General features: G+C 35.4%; 3 protein-coding genes across 4 annotated transcripts; all 3 read left to right on the forward strand.

The window, feature by feature from the left end:
- LOC109949463 lies at positions 3284 to 4886 on the forward strand. Its single transcript, XM_020565074.1, has 5 exons — positions 3284 to 3327; positions 3431 to 3524; positions 4144 to 4272; positions 4424 to 4618; positions 4872 to 4886. Exons 1-5 carry the CDS (start codon positions 3284 to 3286, stop codon positions 4884 to 4886), a joined length of 477 nt encoding a protein of 158 aa, XP_020420663.1.
- On the forward strand, positions 7725 to 11678 carry LOC18775265 (probable LIM domain-containing serine/threonine-protein kinase DDB_G0287001). The gene is made up of 3 exons (XM_007207950.2): positions 7725 to 8328; positions 8500 to 9580; positions 10913 to 11678. The coding sequence occupies exons 1-3, from the start codon at positions 7937 to 7939 to the stop codon at positions 11204 to 11206; spliced, it is 1767 nt and encodes a 588-aa protein (XP_007208012.1). The 5' UTR covers positions 7725 to 7936; the 3' UTR covers positions 11207 to 11678.
- LOC18772352 (ubiquitin-activating enzyme E1 1) lies at positions 15545 to 21311 on the forward strand. Of its 2 annotated transcripts, XM_020566775.1 has the most exons (7): positions 15545 to 15928; positions 16196 to 16563; positions 16856 to 17073; positions 17783 to 18577; positions 18697 to 19565; positions 19688 to 20120; positions 20474 to 21311. In XM_020566775.1, the coding sequence occupies exons 2-7, from the start codon at positions 16209 to 16211 to the stop codon at positions 21068 to 21070; spliced, it is 3267 nt and encodes a 1088-aa protein (XP_020422364.1). In that variant the 5' UTR covers positions 15545 to 15928; positions 16196 to 16208; the 3' UTR covers positions 21071 to 21311. The 2 variants fall into 2 exon arrangements, with proteins under 2 accessions (XP_020422364.1, XP_007208384.2); XM_007208322.2 differs by lacking the exon at positions 15545 to 15928 and having other exon boundaries at positions 15948 to 16563.

Raw genomic sequence — 21453 nt, forward strand, 5'->3', positions numbered from 1 at the left:
ATGGTCTCTGCCGTTAGATTCCGTCAAAAATTCTGTTAGTTTGCTGACATGACATATATGTATATCACAAAACGTCCTTGAGGTTCACACACCTATCACAAATGGTCCTTATGAAATTTTTTAATTTTTTTAATTTAAAATTCATAAAGTTTTTGTTTTCTTTTTTAAAATTTTATGAATTATAATCATTTAAAAATATATATTAAATTTTAAATACATGTGACACTATATTATTGTAGATGTTGGCTCCATATATATGCCACATCAACAAACTAATGAAGTTTTTTAAAAAATAATTTAAAATTCATAAAATTTAAAAATGAAAAAAACTAAAGGTTTAGGGTTCATAAATGGTCCTCAAGATTAGAATCCGTCTATAAATGATTTTTTCATTTATGAATTTTTAAATTAAAAAATAAAAATAAAAATTCATAGGGATCATTTGTGATAAGTTTGTAAACCTCAGGGATGTTTTGTGATATATATGTATGCCACGTCTGCAAACTAACAGAGTTTTTGACAGAACCTAACGGCATAGACCATTTGTGATTGCACATACTAACCTTGAGGACCATAAGTAACACAAAAAAATATTAAGGATGCAATCTGATAGTTTCGTAAACCTTAGGGACGTTTTGTGATAATAAGCCTAAAAAATATTATAGCCGACGGCTTTACCATTGTTTGACACGTGGCGCTTAGGCACCAATGAGCTAGGCGGGTCTTCTTTTTAATATATAGTATAGCCGGACGGCTATACAGGGTTTTTTATGTTTCCAAAAAAGAGTATACTGTTCTTGCCTAATCTATACTCGTTTTTCTCGAATTTGTTTTAAAAAAATAGTGTATCCCTTAAGTAGCATAATATGGATATGTCTTTTTTAATTACTTTAATTAGTAATTATGTTTTAGTTATTTTACTTAGTGAATTATTAGTATTTAAAATTTTTATTTAAGAAAAAAATATAAAATTTTAATTACTATTTATTTAGTAACATAATTCATGAAGTTAATTAAATATTCACTAAAGAAATAATAATTAAAATATATTTAGTAATTTAAACATAATAATATAAACTAATTTAACTAATTAAATGAGGCAAAGATATTATTTAATTTCTAAAAATAAATTTTTAAAAATTAATTAACCTAAACATACTAATTTTCTGATTTTTTTTTATAAAAAAAATCGTATAGCCGGCCGACTATACTCTTAAAAAAAAATAGTATAGCCGCTCGGCGTTACCACTGTTTGACGAGTATATATATTGTATAGCCGGCGGCTATACCCCTGTTTTTGTTTCTTAAAAATAGTATAGCTGGGCGGCTATACTGGGTCTAGTTTATGTTTCTACAAGATAGTATAGCTGAACGGCTATACTCTGTTCTTTCCTAATTTGTTTTAAAAATAGTACCGCCGCCCCGCTATAATCCTTTTTTTAATTTTATTTAAAAATTGTATAGCCTCACTGCTATATTCTTTTTTTCTGAAATTTGTTTTTTTAAAAATAGTATACCCCTTAACTAGCATAATATGGATTTGTCTTTTTTAATTACTTTAATTAGTAATTATGTTTTAGTTATTTTACTTAGTGAATTATTAGTATTTAAATATTTTGTTTAAGAAAAAATATAATATTTTAATTACTATTTATTAAGTAACATAATTCATGAAGTTAATTAAAATATTCAGTAAATAAATAATAATTAAAATATATTTACTAATTTAACTAATTAAATGAGGCAAATATATGATTTAATTACTAAAAATAAAATTTTAAAAAATTAATTGACTTAAACATACTAATTTTCTTATTTTTTTAAAAAAAATTAGTATAGCCGATCGGCTTTACCATTGTTTTACACGTGAAGCCTAGCACCTAGGCGGGTCTTTTTAAAATATATATATGTAGTATAGCCGGGCGGCTATACTTTAATGTTTCTAAAAAATCGTATAGCCGCACGGCTATACCCAGTTATTTCCTAATTTAAATAGTACAGCCCCCCGACAATACTCGATTTTTTTAAATTTTATTTAAAAATAGTGCAGCCGCATAATATATATCTCCAGATCCCCAAGGCCCAAGTCTTTGATTAATATAATTATTATTAATCAAAACCAAATCCAAAGTCAAGCCTAGAGCAAAGCCCATTAGGCCAACTCTCCAATGGTCGATTTGACGCTGAGTAAATAGCTGGAAACTATCATTTTTATCTATGATAGATATAGTTTTTTCAACAGTTTTTATTGCATAATCAGATCTAAACTTGAAAGATCCTTTATAGTATATATCAGTGATAGGTACTCTAGGTATATCCCAGTTACATAACTCCTTTTCTACGTCCCGCATGGTTATTTCTTGAGAGTTTTTCCCCCTTAGGATCTATGGCTAGAACTACTACTAGAGCTTGCTTCTCCAGAAGAATGGGTCGACAAGATTCTCCTAAGGCTTGCCATTTTAATATTTTGGGTTTTGTGCTTTCCTTATATTCTCCTCCTAATTGAAGGTTGCTAGTCCTTGCCTAGGTCTCTTAACGCCTTACGCTCCCCTGGCAACAGCTAACGAGCCTATTCGACAGCTAGACAACTCGATAACTAGTGAGTGAATGAAACTTGACAGAAAAACTAGAAGATTAGACCTGCAAAACCTAGTTAGAACCTTCAAACTAACAACTCTTCTAAGGACTTTTGGCTCTGATACTAGGTATTGGCCCGGCCTCTTATATAGTATAGCCGGGCGGCTATACCAGGTTTTAATGTTTCTAAAAAAAGTATAGCGGCACGGCTATACTATGTTCTCGCCTAATTTTTTTAAAAATAGTACAGCCGCCCGGCTATACTACCGAATTTGTTTTTTAAATAGTAGTATACCCCTTAAGTAGCATAATATGGATTTGTCTTTTTTAGTTACTTTAATTAGTAGTTATGTTTTAGTTATTATTTACTTAGTATAATAACATAATATATTTCTCCAGAGCCCAAGAGCCCCAAGTCTTTGATTGATATAATTGTTATTAATGAAAGCCAAATCCAAAGCCGAGCCTATAGCAAAGCCCATTAACCCAACTCTCTAATGTTAACCGCACTTACCAAACCATCATAGTGCTTTGTTTATAAACAACTTTATAGGAGAGTGTAATTTCGATGTGGGATTTTCACAAAGCACACCTTAAAGAGGAAGCTTGGTTTATAATCATTTGCAGTAATTTGCCAAGTGGGAAGTTTAGTTTGACTCGTTGAGTATTCTGGGGTCTGACTCGGATGATGACTTTATCAGTATAGATGGAGGTATTGGGCATCCGCCAGAATGAAAGCCTTGTTGTCTTGTTTGATTGCAAAACGTCATTACTACTGAAGTAGTTTTTCTTGAGCTACTTATTGGAAAAGGATTTTGTTTTGTTTTCTTAATTTTCTTCTCTTGTTCTACAGATGGTTTTCCATTAGCAAGCAATCCAAGTTGGGAATATCTCAAGTGGCCAAGTACTTCAGTACGAAAGATCTGTTCGCTTTGTTGAAAATGGGTGTAAGTATGAAGAATACCAAAGCTATATGAAAATAGATGGAGGCAAATCAGATAAAATCACTGGCAAAGATGAGCCCAGGGCTATGAGCTTTCTCGCTTAGGGAAGGCTGATGAAGTTTGCAGTAAGAGGAAGAATATATTAGATCACTCTTATGGAAGCTTTGTATGGACGTGATTCTAAAGAAAAAAAATTCAAGACAATGCCCTGAAATCCGGCTTATCTCGATTCGTACCTTCTGTAAGTTCCAACGATAAGATTCTAAGTGCGGAGAGTTTGGTTCGCAGTCCCAGAGAAAGCCGTTTTCAGACTTTCTTTTAAAAGGAGATCCTGTGATGCAGAAGAAACCATTGAACAATGTAAGTATTCAAATAATTCACTTTTCTTTGTACAGATAGAAAACTTAGAATATTGGGATTGATGTACATGTATATTATTGAACATTTCAATGATATATCCACAGGTCAATCAAAAAGGTTTCTGTATTGGCCTAGACCAGGATATATCATTCCATGTTGTAGAGTAGAGAAGCCGACTTTTTTCAGAATTGATTTATCTTGTTATGTTTTGTTTATTATATTTTGGCAATATCTAATGATATTGCTATGCGCCTTGTTGCAGTTACCTACTTATCATGCTGCAATGTTTCTTGGTGATAGTGATGGAGAGGGGATGAGTCTTGTAATGTATTTCAAAGTTTCTGAGAATTTTGATAAAGACGTCTCTCCTCAATTCCAGGACAGCATCAAGGTAACTTCATTTTCTATGCAAATTCATCCATTTGAATTCATCCATTTGGATAGGCATGTACTTTATTCTGACGTACTCTCCCTGATGGAAATGTGATCTTATGTTCTATTGGAACACTCAGTCTGTTGATATATTTGAATGATGCTTTTAGAAAATGGTCGACAATGAGACGAAAAAAGTTCAAGGATTTGCAAAGGGCTCCACTGCACCTTTTAGAGAAAGACTAAAGATCTTGGCTGGGGTGGTAAATCTTGACGATCTCAGTCGGAGTTATGCTGAGAAAAAGCTTGTACATGCATATAATGACAAACCAGTTCTTTCACGCCCCCAGCACAATTTTTACAAGGTAAACATTGAACATTTATGTTGCCGCGTACGGCTGTACTCTAAAGTATAGCCGCGCGGCTATACCTTTTAAATATTTTTTTTATAGCGTATAGCCGCGTGCGATACCTTTCAAATTATGGAGTATAGCCGAACGGCTATACTGTTAAAATATTCTTTTTATGGAGTATAGCCAGCTATACTCTCTTTTAAAATATTCTATTTTACGAGTATACTCTTTAAATATAACAATAAAAATATGGATTTCACTGTAGCAAGCTGAGCCTTGAGATAATGAATCAATTAGACATGGTATGTATTTACGTGTGTTGCATGAGTATGAGAAGTGATATAATGACGTTGCTTATCTTTTTAGGTGCCCCTTGTCATATTTCCTAAATATATTCGGATAATTTTTTTTTCATATCAAATAATAATCAAAACATAATATTCGACTATATTTATTTATTTATTTTTTGACAAAAAAAATATTCAAATATTATGTTTTGATTATTATTTTATATAAAAAAAAATTAAAAAAAGGTCCACAAATATAGTTCATGTGTTTTTTGTTTTAGATGTAGGTCTTTTGACTTTTATTACTCTTTTTATTGTGTCGATTTTACCCCTTAAGGTAAATAAGGAAAACATTGAAAATCTAAATTTAATGAATTATTTACTTGTAATTGAATTTCAGAATTTAAATTTTGAATTCTTTCATTCATAATATTTACCTAATATATGGGTGAAATACAAATTAATCAATGAAAGTAAATACCCACATATTATATTAATCGAGTAGGCAAGCACCCACATAAAATTACGTACCTAACATATAGGTAAATAGTGTTCTTATTAACAACGAAAAAAATTGGTGATAAATCGTGTTACTCATCAGTCATGAACATAAATTAGAATACCATCTATAAGTTAGGAACATAAATTAGAAGACTACCTATAAGTCAGATACAAAAAAAGACAAATAAAATTGTATGTTACCTATAAAAATACATTAAAAAAATAGTATTATTCATTGTCTAAAATATGAAAAAAAAAAAAAAAAAAAAACACACACACACACATATATATATACCTAAGTAATAGGACAATATACCTACATCATACGATAATATATTTATGAGAGTATATACTATACCTCTATCACAAGGTGAAATAAAAATAATTACCTACAACTTTTCAAAGAAAAGGAAAAGGAAAAGGAAAAGGAATCTTGTAACATGGAATGCCATGATCTTGGGTCATATTCAAAATCATTAGTATGAGGAGGCTTTGGAACTATATGTTGCAATGTGCAGATTGTCAATTGACCGTACAAGATCAACATTCTCTACCATAGGGTATATATAAATGAAGAAAAGAAGAAGAATTAAGAATAAATTGAGAAAGAAGAAGATAAAGATGAAGAACAAAAAAGAAAAACGTGCATGTAGGGTCTGTTTGGTATTTAATTTGAATACAACTTTTTAAACTCAAAAACATAATTTGAGTCAAGAAAACTTGTTTGGTAGCCCTATTTTTAAAAACTCAAACTCAAGAACAACTAAAAAAACACCTCAATTATTAAAAACAAAAAAATATCTTTTTTTCTTTCTCTAAAAGTATTATTTTTTTCCAGTTTTTTTCTTCTTCTAACAATCCATAAGTTCTCAAATGTTTAAGATTTGAAAATAGTTTTCAAGTTGCATACCAAACAAGTTTTTGAATTTTAAAAATAGATTTAAGAACTCTTTTTTAAAAAAAAAAATCAAAATTTTTGAGTTCCCTATTTGAATAGAATACCAAACGCCCCCTAATAAGCTAAATTCAAGGAGAAATTATATCTCCAAAATAATAAATAATCCTAAAAGTATGTGCGATAATAAAATCCACGTTAAATAGGAATTTGTAGAAGTCAAGGAAAAAAAAATTGAAGGTCCGACCGTTACATTCAAAATGTAATTATTCCTTTAATTGTACATGAAGAACTCTAATCATTAATGGCCTATAAATCGTCATCTTACCCGATTTAGACAATGGAGGTATAATAGGAACATAAAATTTTAATTGAAATCAATTAAATACAAAAGTTTGAATCAATATGTCAAAAATGGAATGTAATCTACGTGACAAATTAGTTAAAGAACTTATATAAATAAGCAATAATTCGAGGACTAGATCCAAACTATTGTTTGAATTTTTTAACCTCTATCAATTTTTCTATTTTTAAAAAAAAAAAGTAGATAAATTGATCACACCGAAAATTTCATTATAAATTTCCGAACATTTTTTAAATTCTCATAATTTCTTTAACAGTTTTATCGATATGAATGTTTTCTGGATATTTTAACCAATATTTTCAAAGTTTAATTAATTTATTTCAGCCACAAGAATTCATTATTATACAATGCATTTGGATGATTGCCACCAATTTGACATAAGATGCCATATGATTTAATAAAAGAAGAAAAGGAGACGGGACCCACTTAATTTAGTTTGCAAACAGAAAGGCGGACCCACCCAAAGGAAAGTAGCTCCCACCCAGTCCAAGTCCCAACCGCAATGAACTCCCAGACAGCAATGTCCAAAAATTTCCTCCCGAATCAACGGTAAGATGTCGAAATTTAAAATGACGCAACACAACGGGGGACCAAGGTACTAGCATGGGGCCCATCGCAGTCCCACACCCTTCCCATCGGTGGCCACCGTTGGATCAAATCAGAAAGCATCGCCCTCAATGCTGATCACACACAGGCAGTTATAAATTCATTAATCAATTTTTTTTGAAATATTTAGTGATATACCTATTTCTAACACTAATATTATAAATAAATCATACACAATTGAATTTCTATAAACAAACCCAAAAAAATCCCAAAAATGACAGCTGACTTTATTAAATTTAATATTAATTATTAAATTACTTGATGCCCTATTAAGTGTTTTGGGTATTTTTATGAGACTTTAGAGTTGAGTTTGTTTTAAGAAATTAATGGCAGTTTTGTAATTTATAAGAAGTTAAAAGCTTTTTTTGTTATATAATAAATGAACTTTGAGTGTATTTTAAAGTCTATTTCATATAAAGTATTTTTATAATTTAGGCTCCAAAATCTCCTTTTTTGTTTTCATTAACTAATATATTCACGCTCCCAAACAAAATAACAAATCCACCACCCCCCCTCTCTCTCTCTCATTTTATTTGTCAGAAAAAATGAGACTCAGAAATCTGAACGAGACCGCTCTCTCTGTACTCTGTGTGTCGCTAAGTTAGTAGGAAGGGCGAGTTACTGAGTGAGCCGAGCTGAGCCGAGCCGCATTGAGTTAGCTACCTGCCTAAGTAGCCATGGCTGCAGCGCTGGAGTGCTGGTCGAGCCGAGCGAGTACGGATGAGGACATGGTGGAGCAGGTACTGATGCGGACGCAGGACAGATCGGAGGGGGCGACGTCGGAGCCGGAGAGCTCGGCAGGTGCCGGAGTGAAGGAGTCGTCGGCGATGCAGAAGAGGCTGCAGAAGCTGAGCCGGAACGTATCCGAGGCTATCGCGTCGCTCAAGAACTCGCTGAATCTCGACTCGACAAGTGACTCGGCGACGGCGCCGTTTAACAAAATCGAGAGCTCTAGGAAGTTAGTGTGGGGCAGTGTTGTTCGGAACCTCACGCAGCTCTACCCTGGCAGTCAGCTCCCGGAGAAGCTCGTCTCCAACATTCGCAAGCATTACGATTCTTTGCCCCTCAGGTTTTGAAAGCTTTTAGTTTATATTGAATCGTTTTTGAATCTATAGTTAGTTGTGAGTTTTTCTTGTTTGGTTTTGCAACATTTTTTGAGCAGCCAAACATACGATTTGGGCTGTGTTATTGCTTATTTTACTTATTTGGTGATGATGGTTTTTCTATATGTGTTGAACAGTTATGCTCAGGCGGGATTCGAGATGAAAGAAGTGTTTCTTCATATAAAATTGATAGAGCAGGCATCAGTGGAGGGCCATCCTGCCATGTTGATTCAAGAGGTGTCTGAAAATGAGACTCAGGGCTCTGTATTCAAGCTCACATTTGCTTGTAATTCTTCGATTTCATGGCCGGTGATGTCCAGTGCACTTGATAGTGAGTCGATTTGCTACAAGAAGATACAGATCTTTGAGAAGAAAGGGTGTACGATTGGAGTTGTTCTTCTTCTGGTCGAAGGCGGGGAAGAGAAGTTGTTCAGAAATCGGATTGAAATTGCTTTGAAGTCAGCCATAAAGAAGCCCAAACCTAGCACAGTGAAGCTCCCATTTGGACTATGTGGTTGTCAAGAAGAGAATACTAAGGGGAGAGAGGTGGGAGATATTGAAGAGGACATTGGTGAGCAAAATTATAGGAACGGAGTTGATATTTCTAGCCAAAAGATTCAACTTCCCAACCCTCTACCCACTTCGTCATTCGTTGTATCCGTAGATGAATGGCAGACAATACAATCTGGTGGGGATGAGATGGGGAAGTGGCTGTTGAACTCTGATAATCTTGACTTTGTTGATCAGATTGGACCCACTTCATATAAGGGAGTTTACAAGGGGAAAAAGGTTGGAATTGAGAAGCTTAAAGGGTGTGACAAGGGAAATTCTTATGACTTTGAGCTCCGAAGAGATCTTTTGGAGCTCATGACATGTGGGAACAAGAACATTCTGCAGTTTTATGGCGTTTGCATTGATGAAAATCATGGGTTGTGCGTTGTGACAAAGTTGATGGAAGGTGGATCAGTATATGACATGATGCTTAAAAGCAAGAAGCTTCAGATTAAGGACATATTAAGGATTGCGGTTGATGTAGCAGAGGGGATCAAGTTCATGAATGACCACGGCGTTGCATATAGAGACCTCAATACACAGCGTATCTTATTAGATCGACACGGGAATGCTTGCTTAGGTGACATGGGTATAGTAGCTGCTTGCAAAAGTGTTGGTGAGGCTACGGAGTATGAGACTGATGGATACAGGTGGCTAGCTCCCGAGGTTAGTACGATGCAATGAACTAATAGATAATAGAGCTAGGACTCATCAAGGATCCTGGTATTTTTATTTCAGAAGTTGAGCTAGCCCTTTAGACCACATTTTGCACAACTATAGCTATAGTGTCATTCCATGCATTTTCTACTTCAAACCAGTTAGAATGAGTTCTTCCATGGCTACAAACCTTTAATCCTGTCAAATTGCATCTTCAAAAGCTTTGGGGACAAATTTACATTGCTCCATTTCCATATACATTGCATACCCAATTGTGCCATAAACTAAATTCACTTCTGTTGCTGTTGTTCCAAGGACTTGCTGATAGGATCGAATTGCAGATAATATAGACATTATTTTGCTACTGCAACTTTACCTGCATAGAGCTTCCCAGCATGCAAGATCTGATTTCGTTTCTATGGATAAAATGTGTGTTAGGTTCACTAGCACTCATAGTAGATTCAATGTATCTAATTCAACTTTTCAGGATCAGTCCATTTTGCATTTTCACTAAAGACACTTTATGTCACTTATCCCGACATTATTGATTGAGCATGCCTAACATGTCTTCATAATTGTTGATACTTTACATTTCAATATACTGTTTACCTTTATCTTAGCACTCCTCTCCCATAAAACTTTGCCTAACCACTTTTATGCATTCCACTAAATAAATCAGCTTAGCTGCAACCTTATAGTAGTGCTATTTTCAGCAATACAGGTATTATGTGCGGAGCCCACAAAATGGAGCTTTTAAGTTTTTTAGCATGATCATAATTCAAGGATTATAGCCTTTCCAGATCAATTTTTTGATGCCATTCTATAAACCCATGTTTTATCTAACTTTTATTAGCTTCTGATAATAATTGGATGCTGCTACACACTCTGTGTATAAGATACTTGATGATGAAAATAAATTATTTTAAGGTTGTTTGTTTAAAATGCTTTGACTTAGGTCAGGGGAAATGCGGATGCAAATCACTTAGAACAGAATGATTCTTTTTTTTCTCTTTCGGCAAGTTTGGCCTCTTGGGACCACCTTTTGTCACTTTCACTTTTATATATTATATACAGATCTGAATAACTCCAAAATGCTTGAGAAATGTGGTATCACTGTACATTAAAATAGAACTTAAACTTGAAGTTGTTCTTCCTTATAATATATTGTGGCTCGTCTGTGATTTGAAGTAATTGTATTCAAGCTGTTCAGCATACTAGGTGGCATCTTTTATTCACCTAAGTTATGCCAGTTCTTTGTTTATCTCATTATTTGTTATCTGAAGACTTAAAATAACAGATATGGTATTTACTATTTTCTTTCATCTTTTTGGTTGCACACAGATCATTGCTGGTGATCCAGAGAGTGTTAGTGAGACATGGATGAGTAATGTGTATAGTTTTGGGATGGTAATTTGGGAGATGGTGACTGGTGAGGCAGCCTATGCCACATGTTCACCGGTCCAAGCAGCCGTTGGCATAGCCGCTTGTGGCCTTAGACCTGAGATCCCAAAGGACTGTCCACAAATGCTGAAGTCCCTGATGACCAAGTGCTGGAACAATAGCCCATCAAAGCGCCCTCAATTCTCTGAAATTTTATCGACACTGCTGCGAACCAACAACAACAGTAATAGGTGAGCATCCTCGGCTACTTCTAGTATATCAATACTACTCATGTAAAAGTTAAAACTACCCCTACTTAGGGAAGTAATCCACGCTCAATGTAGATGCAGAAAAGCTTAATTGTGTAGCTGAAATGAAGAAAAATCTTCTTTCATCTTCCAACGGAAAGAGATCTCTCTCTGATTCTATAAAAGAAAAGAAAAAAAGGAAAAAAAAAAATTGTATATTTTCTTGTGTTCCTTTAGGATGTGTGTGTGTTATGATTTCGGTGGTGGGAATATTGAATTCATTTACGATTAACTTTATGTTTAATAATAGAACTTGAGAAAGTATGAGGGGCACGAGATTGTCTGTCGGGCCTAAGAGCTGTGTGAGAAGGTGATGGAACTTAGACGCTATCTTTTTTGTTTTTGTTTTTTTTTTTGTCTGTAACGTTATTCATGTTATGTCCCAAAAGAAAAGAAAAGGTTGTCTTCTCTTTTATGAACTAGCCGAGGGTCCCAAGGGGGGTGTATGGACATCTTGTTTTAGGGTTTAGGGGAAATATCAATTAAAGTATGGACATCTTGTTTTTTTGGTCCCATGAAAAAAGAATCATCAGGGGAAATATCAATTAAGTATTCATATATTGAAATTTTTTTTTTTTGGAAAGAAATGAAGGAAATTAATAGAAAAATTTGCAAATTTATAAAGAAATTTAAGGATATGTTTTATGTTGTGAGAATATCCTGCATTGAAAAACTAACAAACTTTAAAAGGGCTTATAAGAAGTTGGACTATTCTCCCATTACCAATTGATTTTGGGGTGGAAGTTTCAAGGATCGAGGCATGAGGTTTAGAGCACTCCTCACATCCAATACGAAGCACCTGATGTTAACTAGCTGTTTCAAATTTTTTTTTTTCATGTAATGTTTTAAATGTATTTAAATTTGTTTTTTTAAACAAAATTATATATATATAAATTTCTTCAAAAAATCTAAAATATCTATAAATTTCTTCAAAAAATTTCACACTCATTTCTTTCCACATTTCCTTAAACAATACATAGTAGTGGAATGTATGAGTGTTGTAGTATCATAGTTTTTCTCAAAATAATAAAATATATAGGACAATTCTGCATCATTAGGGTTGACAATGGGTCGTGTCGTGTCAAGATTATATACGTGTTAGGAATGCTCAACCTAAACTCGACCTGTTTAATAAACGTATCATGCACGGGTTGACCCGTTAAGTTTTCGTGCGGATTTCGAGTCGTGTCGAGTTGACCCGCTAAGTGATAGCAACTAAAAGACATTTAAAAAAAAAATAGAAAAATGAAGAACAAACAAATAAACGGGTTAGTGGGTTGGTGGGTTACACATGTATTTTAGCGGGTTGGCGGGTTGACCTAAAATTCACCCGTTTATTAAACAGGTCATGATGGGTTGACCCGAAAATGACCCGAATTTTAATCTTGCGGGTTGAACCCTCTAAATTCTTGTACGAGTTTTGAATTGTGTAATGTGTTGTGCCCGAAATTGCCACTCCATGCATGGCTGGAGATATAAAAATTTAACCATACACTATACTTTAAAATAACAATATTTTAGAGTGCTAAATTGTAGCCATTCATTTTGCCTATAGCCCATAATTGAAGATGACCTTATTGACAAACTAGACGTTGAAAGGTCAACTGAGGTGGAGAAACTACCTGCTTTAAAAAGACAAGATACATCAAAGTGAGATTTCAGCTACGCAAAGAGTTACAAAATTTTAATAATGTAGTTTCTCAAACAAAATAAATTAAAATTAAAATTAAAATTCTTACATGTTATGCTATATATACACACATCAAGTATGACTTCTGAAACGAATTAGCCAAAACATGAATTAATATATCAAGTGTTTTATCATAATAGAACATAGTATACTGTACGAATTATCTATATATATAAAGCAAAAGGCAGAGAATGGTGAAACATTCAAAATACCAGAAAATGCCCTTTGTTAATTCAAACATTAAGAATTGAAATTATTAATTAAATGAGGATAATATGGTAAATTCACATTTTTTAATATCAAAAAAATTAAAATTAAAAACAAAATAAGATAATAGGTCCTACTTTTATGGAACATAACTACCCTATTATCTTTTATTAATTCTAAAAATAAAATAAAAAAGAAAAAGAAAACCAATTGGCACATGCGTGAGCATGTGTCAAGGGGCTAGTATATATAAAAGCAGAATAATTTTGACACGTGTTCGTTTTAATAAGCAAATTGAATCCTTGTATAATTAACATGTTTTACTCAAAGGCATTAATCATGATGTGTCTTCTATCTTTCTTCATTTTTCTCGAAGAGGTATTTGGAACAACGTTTTTTTTAGCATAAATGCTTCAATCCTGTAGAATATCCAGATGCAAATTTCTTTGGTGTAATTGACACGAATAATGGGGTTTATAAGACAAATCCCAAACTCAATGATCAACTTGAGTTGATTAAATCTAACGTTCAGAAGTTGCTTACCCGATTAAGTTTTAAAGCTTCTGGTGGACTGTTGTATGCTCAGGGAACGCGAGTATTAGACAAAAACAATATTTATGCTTCGATTCAAGGCCCATGGGATCTTTCTAGTATATATTGTAAGAAGTGTCTTGAGGTTGGAATAAGCGAACTTTTACATCGCAGTTATAAAATGAGAGGTGAACGCACTATTTATGGAAGTTGTTACACCAAATTTTAGAATATGTTTTTTTTTTTTTTTTTTTGAGAATGTCAAGTCTCAAATTTATTCCAGAAACGGTGATAAACTATTCTCATCACAATGTTTGTAAATGCTAGTTATGATAATCAAACAATATTTTCAATTGGTTTTCTATGCTTAATTTCGGAAAAGTTATTTTCACAAATGGTTCATGAGGTTTACAAAATTATCACTTTTGGTCTTTTATGTTTTCTTGTGACATGTTGGTCCTAAGTAGGGATGAGCGCTCAAACTGGAAAACCAAGCTGAATTGGGCCGAAAAAATGGGAAAAATTGGGTTGACCAAAAATCAGATCGGACTGATTTGGTATGGTTCTAGTTTCGGTTCTTGTAGTGAAAAAACAATACATGCCCGACTTTTTTTAATTTTTTTAAATAAAATAGTTAAGCAAATGTTTAATTTCTAAGCCCATAACTAGTTATTGGGGAAAAATTAGTTATGGTTGCTTAATCGACGTGGTGTGGTGTCATTGGTCATATGTGCTCCACTTATGTGTTACAAAATCAATTTAAGAAAATTTTGGACGAAACCTAACAACATAGACTAATTTATGTATGCAGAGTAACCTTAAGTACCAACCATGTCGCCAACAAGGTCTAACCCAATAAAAAATGACCTTGATTTGCATATCAGAGGTCTCCGGTTCAAATCCCCACGACATCATAGTTTTGTGTGTGTCCCTTGTAGTTTAGACTATTGCTTGTACTAAAAAAAAAGTACCATGTAAAAAAAAAACATAAATGACTAATGGTGATAATTTTGTAAACCTCAACGATCATTTGTGAAAATAACCATTTACAAAATAATAGAAGATATTCAAATTTTCAATAATAATCATATTTATTACATTTAACAATTATTTATATTTATTTCATTATGCCTAAGCTATAATTAACCATAATTATTATGCATTACACATGTCGATTACTGTAAGGCCCCGTTTGATTAATGGGAAAGGAGGCTTGAGAATGAGAATTTAATTGCTTTCCCATGTTTGGTAAGGCATGAGAAATGGTTCCTTGATACATGGGAAAATAAGGGGAAAAATGAAGCCCTCCTCTTTACTTGGGTTTTGTTTTCCCTCATCATGGGAAAGTTTGAGAAAATGAGCCAACATTCAATGCACAATTTTCATGACTATTTTATCCCTATGAAAAATTTATAATTACAACGTATTATTAAATGCATTTTTTTATTTGATTTAATATGGGTATAATTGAGAAATTATACAAACTTTGTTTTTCATTCATACTCAAAACAAACATGGGAAAGGAAAAAAAGTGAAATCTCCCAGTTATTTTTTCAACATTACCAAACATGGGAAATGAATCTTTTATTTTCATTCCTTGGAAAATAACATGGAAAATAATTTTCCCTCAAATCCATTCCATGAACCAAATAGAACCTAATGGTAAATATGAAAGTGTGACAATCGTACGTGTAAGATGGCTTATTTAAAAACACGCAGAGTTTCCGTATACATAACAAAGTATGATGATTTACACGAAAGAAGGCAGAAAACAAGCTGATGATTTGCATAAAGAAGAGGAATGGCTCATTCCAAAAAAGGAACAAAACTATGATAATTTGCAACGGCTCTTTTCAGGAAACGAGCCAAAAGGAATAAATGTTCGATATGCCCATTCGGCATTTCCCTCTTCCTCTCTAAACAGAAAGAGTATACAGTACACCGGTAGCCTCCGTAAACAGCACCTGTCCTCAGCTCTCCAAAAGCCAAACCAAAACCCCTCGAAATTTGAAAATGAAAAAGAAGTGAAGTTCCATAAATACCCTTCTCTGCACCACCTGACCACCTCCTCGTATAAAACCCAAACCAAACTTCTCGATCTCTCCCCCTCTCCGAAAATCAAACCCAAAATCTCAAGAAAAGCATAAAACCCACACAGCAAAAACCAGCTTAATCAACCAATCAACCAATCCCACATCTCTCTCTCAGATTCCAATCTTCTTCTTCTCACAGTCCTAATCGGTACGTTAATTATACCTCTCTCTCTCTCTCTGCCTCTCCCTTTTTTAATTACTCTCTTTCTTTGGTTTTTGTTGCTTTAGAATCAATCATGCTGAAGTTAGGGTTCAAGTTTGGATTTTTCATGGTAGCTTCGGCGCCGATCCTTCTCGGATTGGCGTTTCGAACCTACTTCGGCGGCGGTGACGCCAATTCGCGTTTCTCGATTATTTTTGTGGTTTTGAGTTTGGTCGTTTCGGTGATCATGGCGTTTTCTGGCGTTTTCCGCAGCTTACTGCACTATATGCTTCCAAGAAAGAGACCTAGCGAAGGAGTGGTTGTAGAAGAAGAAGAAGACGCCATTGTGAGCAAGAACAACAGCACCAGCTCCAGCTCAGCCGCAGCATCGTCTGTTAAGAAGCATCGGATCGGCCACTTCGTCGCCGAATCGACTGTCAACAGCAACAGCCTCATCAGCAACAACCACGGCATAGTTGAAAGGGACGTGCCAATCATGGCTTTGGGCCATTCCAACCCCTCCGATATCGACGAGGATCTGCACAGCCGGCAGCTCGCGGTCTATGGCCGCGAGACTATGCGGAGGCTCTTTGCGTCGAATGTCCTCATCTCGGGGATTCAAGGCCTCGGCGCTGAGATTGGTATGAATTTCGGCAACTCTCTGCTTGTTTGAGTTATCGTTTTCAACTTTTTTTTTCCAAGAAGTTATCGTTTTCAATTGGGTTTGTAGTTAATGAGAGATAAATGAAAAGACAATGTTGAATTCTGGAAGTGCTCATCTGTTATAATGTTGCATATATTGTTTTTGGATTCTGCTGTTTAAATTTTTTCACTTACCATAGTAAGCAGTGTTGTGTATGTATGTGTGTGTATTTATTTTCTTTTGCTGGTGGTTTTTTTTTCTTCTCCAATGTGGACTTTTGCTTCCTGCAGCAAAGAACCTCATTCTTGCTGGTGTCAAGTCTGTGATGTTGCATGATGAAGGGAAAGTGGAGCTATGGGATTTATCCAGTAATTTTGTATTTTCTGAGGATGATGTTGGCAAGAACAGAGCACTTGTTGCTGTTCAAAACTTGCAGGAACTCAACAATGCTGTGGTTGTTCATACCTTGACAACCAAATTGGCCAAAGAACAGCTTGCTGATTTCCAGGTACATTTTTCTGTAGTTATTTACTGGTTGTTTAGTGTTATGCAAGTTATCAAGTTTATACTTTTGAGGCATGTTTGGGGGTCTATTTGAATCACAATTGCTGGACTAGGTTTTATTTAATTACTTAATGTTTGATTATGATGACTAAATGCCTTCATTAATGAATGAGGGAGGGTACATAGATAGTGAATAATAATGTAATTTTAGCACATCTAAAGACTGATACATGCAAGGAATGGTATTTTCATAGGCTATATATGAAACTTCCATTACCTAGAACTAGAAGGGTATTCATTTTTTATTTGGAGAAAGGGAGGGGGGAAGGTATTTTAGCTATAGCTAGCTGAACTAGTCTCCTGAAGGTGACTTTCTAATTTTGTACTGCATCTATTTATCCTGTGTCTGTTGGTTTCAATATCTTGCTTCTGTTGGGTTTTGATAGTGAACTATTTTTGCTTCTGTTGGTAGCATTTAAAGTAATCTAGTTATGATGATTTTCCTAAATATCTATTAAAAATGGTTGTATTAGCTCTGTAGAAATTGCAATTTATGTTCGAGTTATCAAACAAGTGTTAGATATTCAAAATTGTGAATCCCTTAAGTAATTATCTATTTTGCAGAAGGATTCAAAATTCACGAGTGTATTTTTTCTAGTTTGGTAGTTTTATTTGGGTTTGTACAGGCATATACTTATTTTCTGTTGTTGTAGGCTGTTGTATTCACTGACATCAGTCTTGAGAAAGCCATTGAATTCAATGATTATTGTCATAATCATCAACCTCCAATTGCCTTTATTAAAACCGAAGCTAGAGGCCTCTTTGGTTCTGTGTTCTGTGACTTCGGACCTGAGTTCACTGTTTTTGATGTTGATGGGGAGGATCCACACACTGGTATTATTGCATCCATAAGCAATGACAACCCTGCTCTAGTGTCATGTGTTGACGATGAAAGACTTGAGTTTCAGGATGGGGATCTTGTTGTGTTCTCAGAAGTTCATGGAATGAAAGAACTAAATGATGGAAAGCCAAGGAAGATAAAGAATGCTAGGGCTTATTCATTTACTCTCGAGGAGGATACCACGGGTTTTGGTACCTATGAGAAGGGGGGTATTGTCACACAGGTGAAGCAGCCCAAAGTCTTGAACTTTAAGCCGTTGAGAGAAGCACTCAATGATCCTGGCGATATTCTTTTCAGTGATTTCTCCAAGTTTGATCGCCCACCTCTCCTACACTTGGCATTTCAAGCGCTGGACAAATTCGTGTCAGAGTCGGGGTGCTTCCCTATTCCTGGTTCAGAAGAGGATGCTCAGAAGCTTATATCTATTGCTAGTAACATTAATGAGAAACTGGGAGATGGGAGACTGGAAGATATTAATCCAAAACTTTTGCGGCACTTTGCTTTCGGTGCAAAGGCGGTACTAAACCCCATGGCTGCCATGTTTGGTGGTATTGTGGGTCAAGAGGTTGTAAAAGCTTGCTCTGGGAAGTTTCATCCACTCTTCCAGGTCAGTACACATTCTTGGTTTCACGTAGAAGTTAACCATTCTTTAGGAGCTAAGAATTATTTAGTGCCATGTTATTTTTCACTGCTGGTAGTAACCTAATGTTTAACTTGTTCCAACAGTTCTTCTACTTTGACTCAGTAGAATCACTTCCTACAGAGCCACTGCAGCCCAGTGATTTGAAACCATTAAATAGCCGTTATGATGCACAGATTTCAGTTTTTGGGTCTAAGCTACAGAAGAAACTGGAAGATTCCAAAGTATTTCTTGTTGGATCAGGGGCACTAGGATGTGAGTTATTAAAAAATTTGGCCCTGATGGGAGTTTCATGTAGCAACCATGGGAAGCTAACAGTCACTGATGATGATGTAATTGAGAAGAGTAACCTCAGTAGGCAGTTCCTCTTCCGTGATTGGAACATTGGGCAGGCCAAATCAACAGTTGCTGCTTCTGCGGCTGCATCAATAAATCCGCGTCTTAATGTTGAAGCCTTGCAGAATAGAGTTGGCCCTGAAACTGAGAATGTGTTTGATGATACCTTCTGGGAGAATTTAAGTGTTGTTATTAATGCGCTAGACAATGTCAATGCGAGGCTGTATGTTGATCAGAGGTGCTTATATTTTCAGAAAGCACTTCTTGAGTCGGGTACTCTTGGCGCAAAATGCAACACTCAGATGGTTATTCCTCACCTAACAGAAAACTATGGTGCATCAAGGGACCCGCCGGAGAAACAAGCACCCATGTGCACTGTGCACTCATTTCCCCACAACATTGACCACTGCTTGACATGGGCTCGATCTGAGTTTGAGGGTTTGCTTGAGAAAACTCCAGCTGAAGTGAATGCATATTTATCCAAGCCAAGTGAATATGTCACTACCATGAGGAATGCTGGCGACGCACAGGCCAGGGATACCTTGGAGCGTGTTCTTGAGTGCCTTGATAGAGAAAGATGTGAGACATTCCAAGATTGCATTGGCTGGGCACGCCTGAAGTAAGCCCTTAGATAATAGACTTGATTATACATTTTTTCCTTTTGCCCCTCCTCTCTGTAATCATTAATTATTGTGATGGTTTGTTTCGGTAATTCATGATGCCTGCTTTTGATGTACACAGGTTTGAAGATTATTTTTCCAACCGCGTGAAACAACTTATTTATACTTTTCCTGAAGATGCAACAACTAGTACTGGGGCTCCATTCTGGTCCGCCCCTAAGCGATTCCCCCATCCACTGCAGTTCTCAGCTGCTGATCCTGGTCACCTTCATTTTGTTATAGCAGCTGCCATACTAAGGGCAGAGACATTTGGGATTCCAATCCCTGATTGGGTTAGAAACACTAAGAAGGTGGCTGAAGCTGTTGAGAAAGTGGAAGTCTCAGAATTTCAGCCTAAGAAAGATGCGAAAATAGTTACTGATGATGAGGCTACCAATTTAACTCCTCAATCATTAGATGATGCACAGGTCATTAATGAATTGATTATCAAGTTAGAGCATTGTCGAGAGAAACTCCCACCAGGGTTCAGAATGAAACCAATTCAATTTGAGAAGGTCAATCTCTCTCTCTCTCTCTCTCTCTCTCTCTCTCTCTCTCTGTACATATCTTTTCTGACCTATCCTTCATTTAGACACTCATATATTCTATGGTTAAGTTGATTGATTTCGATCACTCTGATAATTGGTTGAGGTAATAAGTGTTAATGGTGGTTGATGGTTTTGAGTGATGCATGGGGAAGTTTCTTTATGTGACCTAGAGTGGGGATGGGCTAAACTTAGATGTGGGATGTATCATTCTTCAAATTTTAATTCTAATTCATGCCTTCACTTGGAGTTCATTGTTTCGTTGTGTCCTACAAGTTGCCAATCACAGTAGGTTTTTTACACTTAGCTTGGGGAATTTGCAGGATGATGATACAAATTACCATATGGATCTGATAGCCGGGCTTGCCAATATGCGGGCTAGGAATTACAGCATTCCTGAGGTTGACAAGCTGAAAGCCAAGTTTATTGCCGGTAGGATTATCCCTGCAATTGCAACGACCACGGCAATGGCCACAGGACTTGTGTGCTTGGAGCTTTACAAGGTTTTGGATGGAGGCCACAAGCTAGAAGACTATAGAAACACATTTGCAAATCTAGCTCTACCTTTGTTCTCCATGGCCGAGCCAGTTCCACCCAAGGTCATCAAGCACCGTGACATGAGCTGGACCATCTGGGATAGGTGGATCCTGAGAGGCAATCCAACTCTGAGGGAACTTATTCAGTGGCTAAAGGACAAAGGACTGAAGGCTTATAGCATCTCATTTGAAAGTTGCCTGCTTTATAATACCATGTTTTCTCGACACCAAGACCGAATGGACAGGAAGATGGTTGATCTGGTTAGGGAAGTGGCAGGGGCGGAACTGCCTCCTTATCGTCGCCACTTTGATGTTGTTGTGGCTTGTGAGGATGAAGAGGATAACGATATTGACATCCCTCTGGTATCCATTTACTTCCGTTAGGTTGTGTTCTTGAATCCGCCGAGATTGTCGGTCTGTGATTTTAGGAAGAGAACTCATAAGAGTTTAGGATATTTGACCTCAGACTTTCATTCCTGTGTTAATCGATGATGAGCACACAGTTGAACATTTTTATCCCAACTGTCTCATGTTCTACATGTATAATCTCTAAAAGTAAATCCCATTTAATAATAAATTTGCTTGTAATTTGCTGGCCGGATTTCCAGATAATCTTTTGCGACAATTGATGTTTGAGTGTCACCTTCTTGGGTTTTTGCCTGTATCCTTGCCACCAATTTAAACAGTAAAAACTAAAAACTGTCAATAAATGAAATTTTCATGCAATAGAATACCATTGTGGTGAACCCGGTGCAGGTAATTTTGTC

The sequence above is a fragment of the Prunus persica genome, chromosome G6 (assembly GCF_000346465.2).
Source record: "Prunus persica cultivar Lovell chromosome G6, Prunus_persica_NCBIv2, whole genome shotgun sequence".
In the NCBI taxonomy this organism is placed as follows: domain Eukaryota; kingdom Viridiplantae; phylum Streptophyta; class Magnoliopsida; order Rosales; family Rosaceae; genus Prunus; species Prunus persica.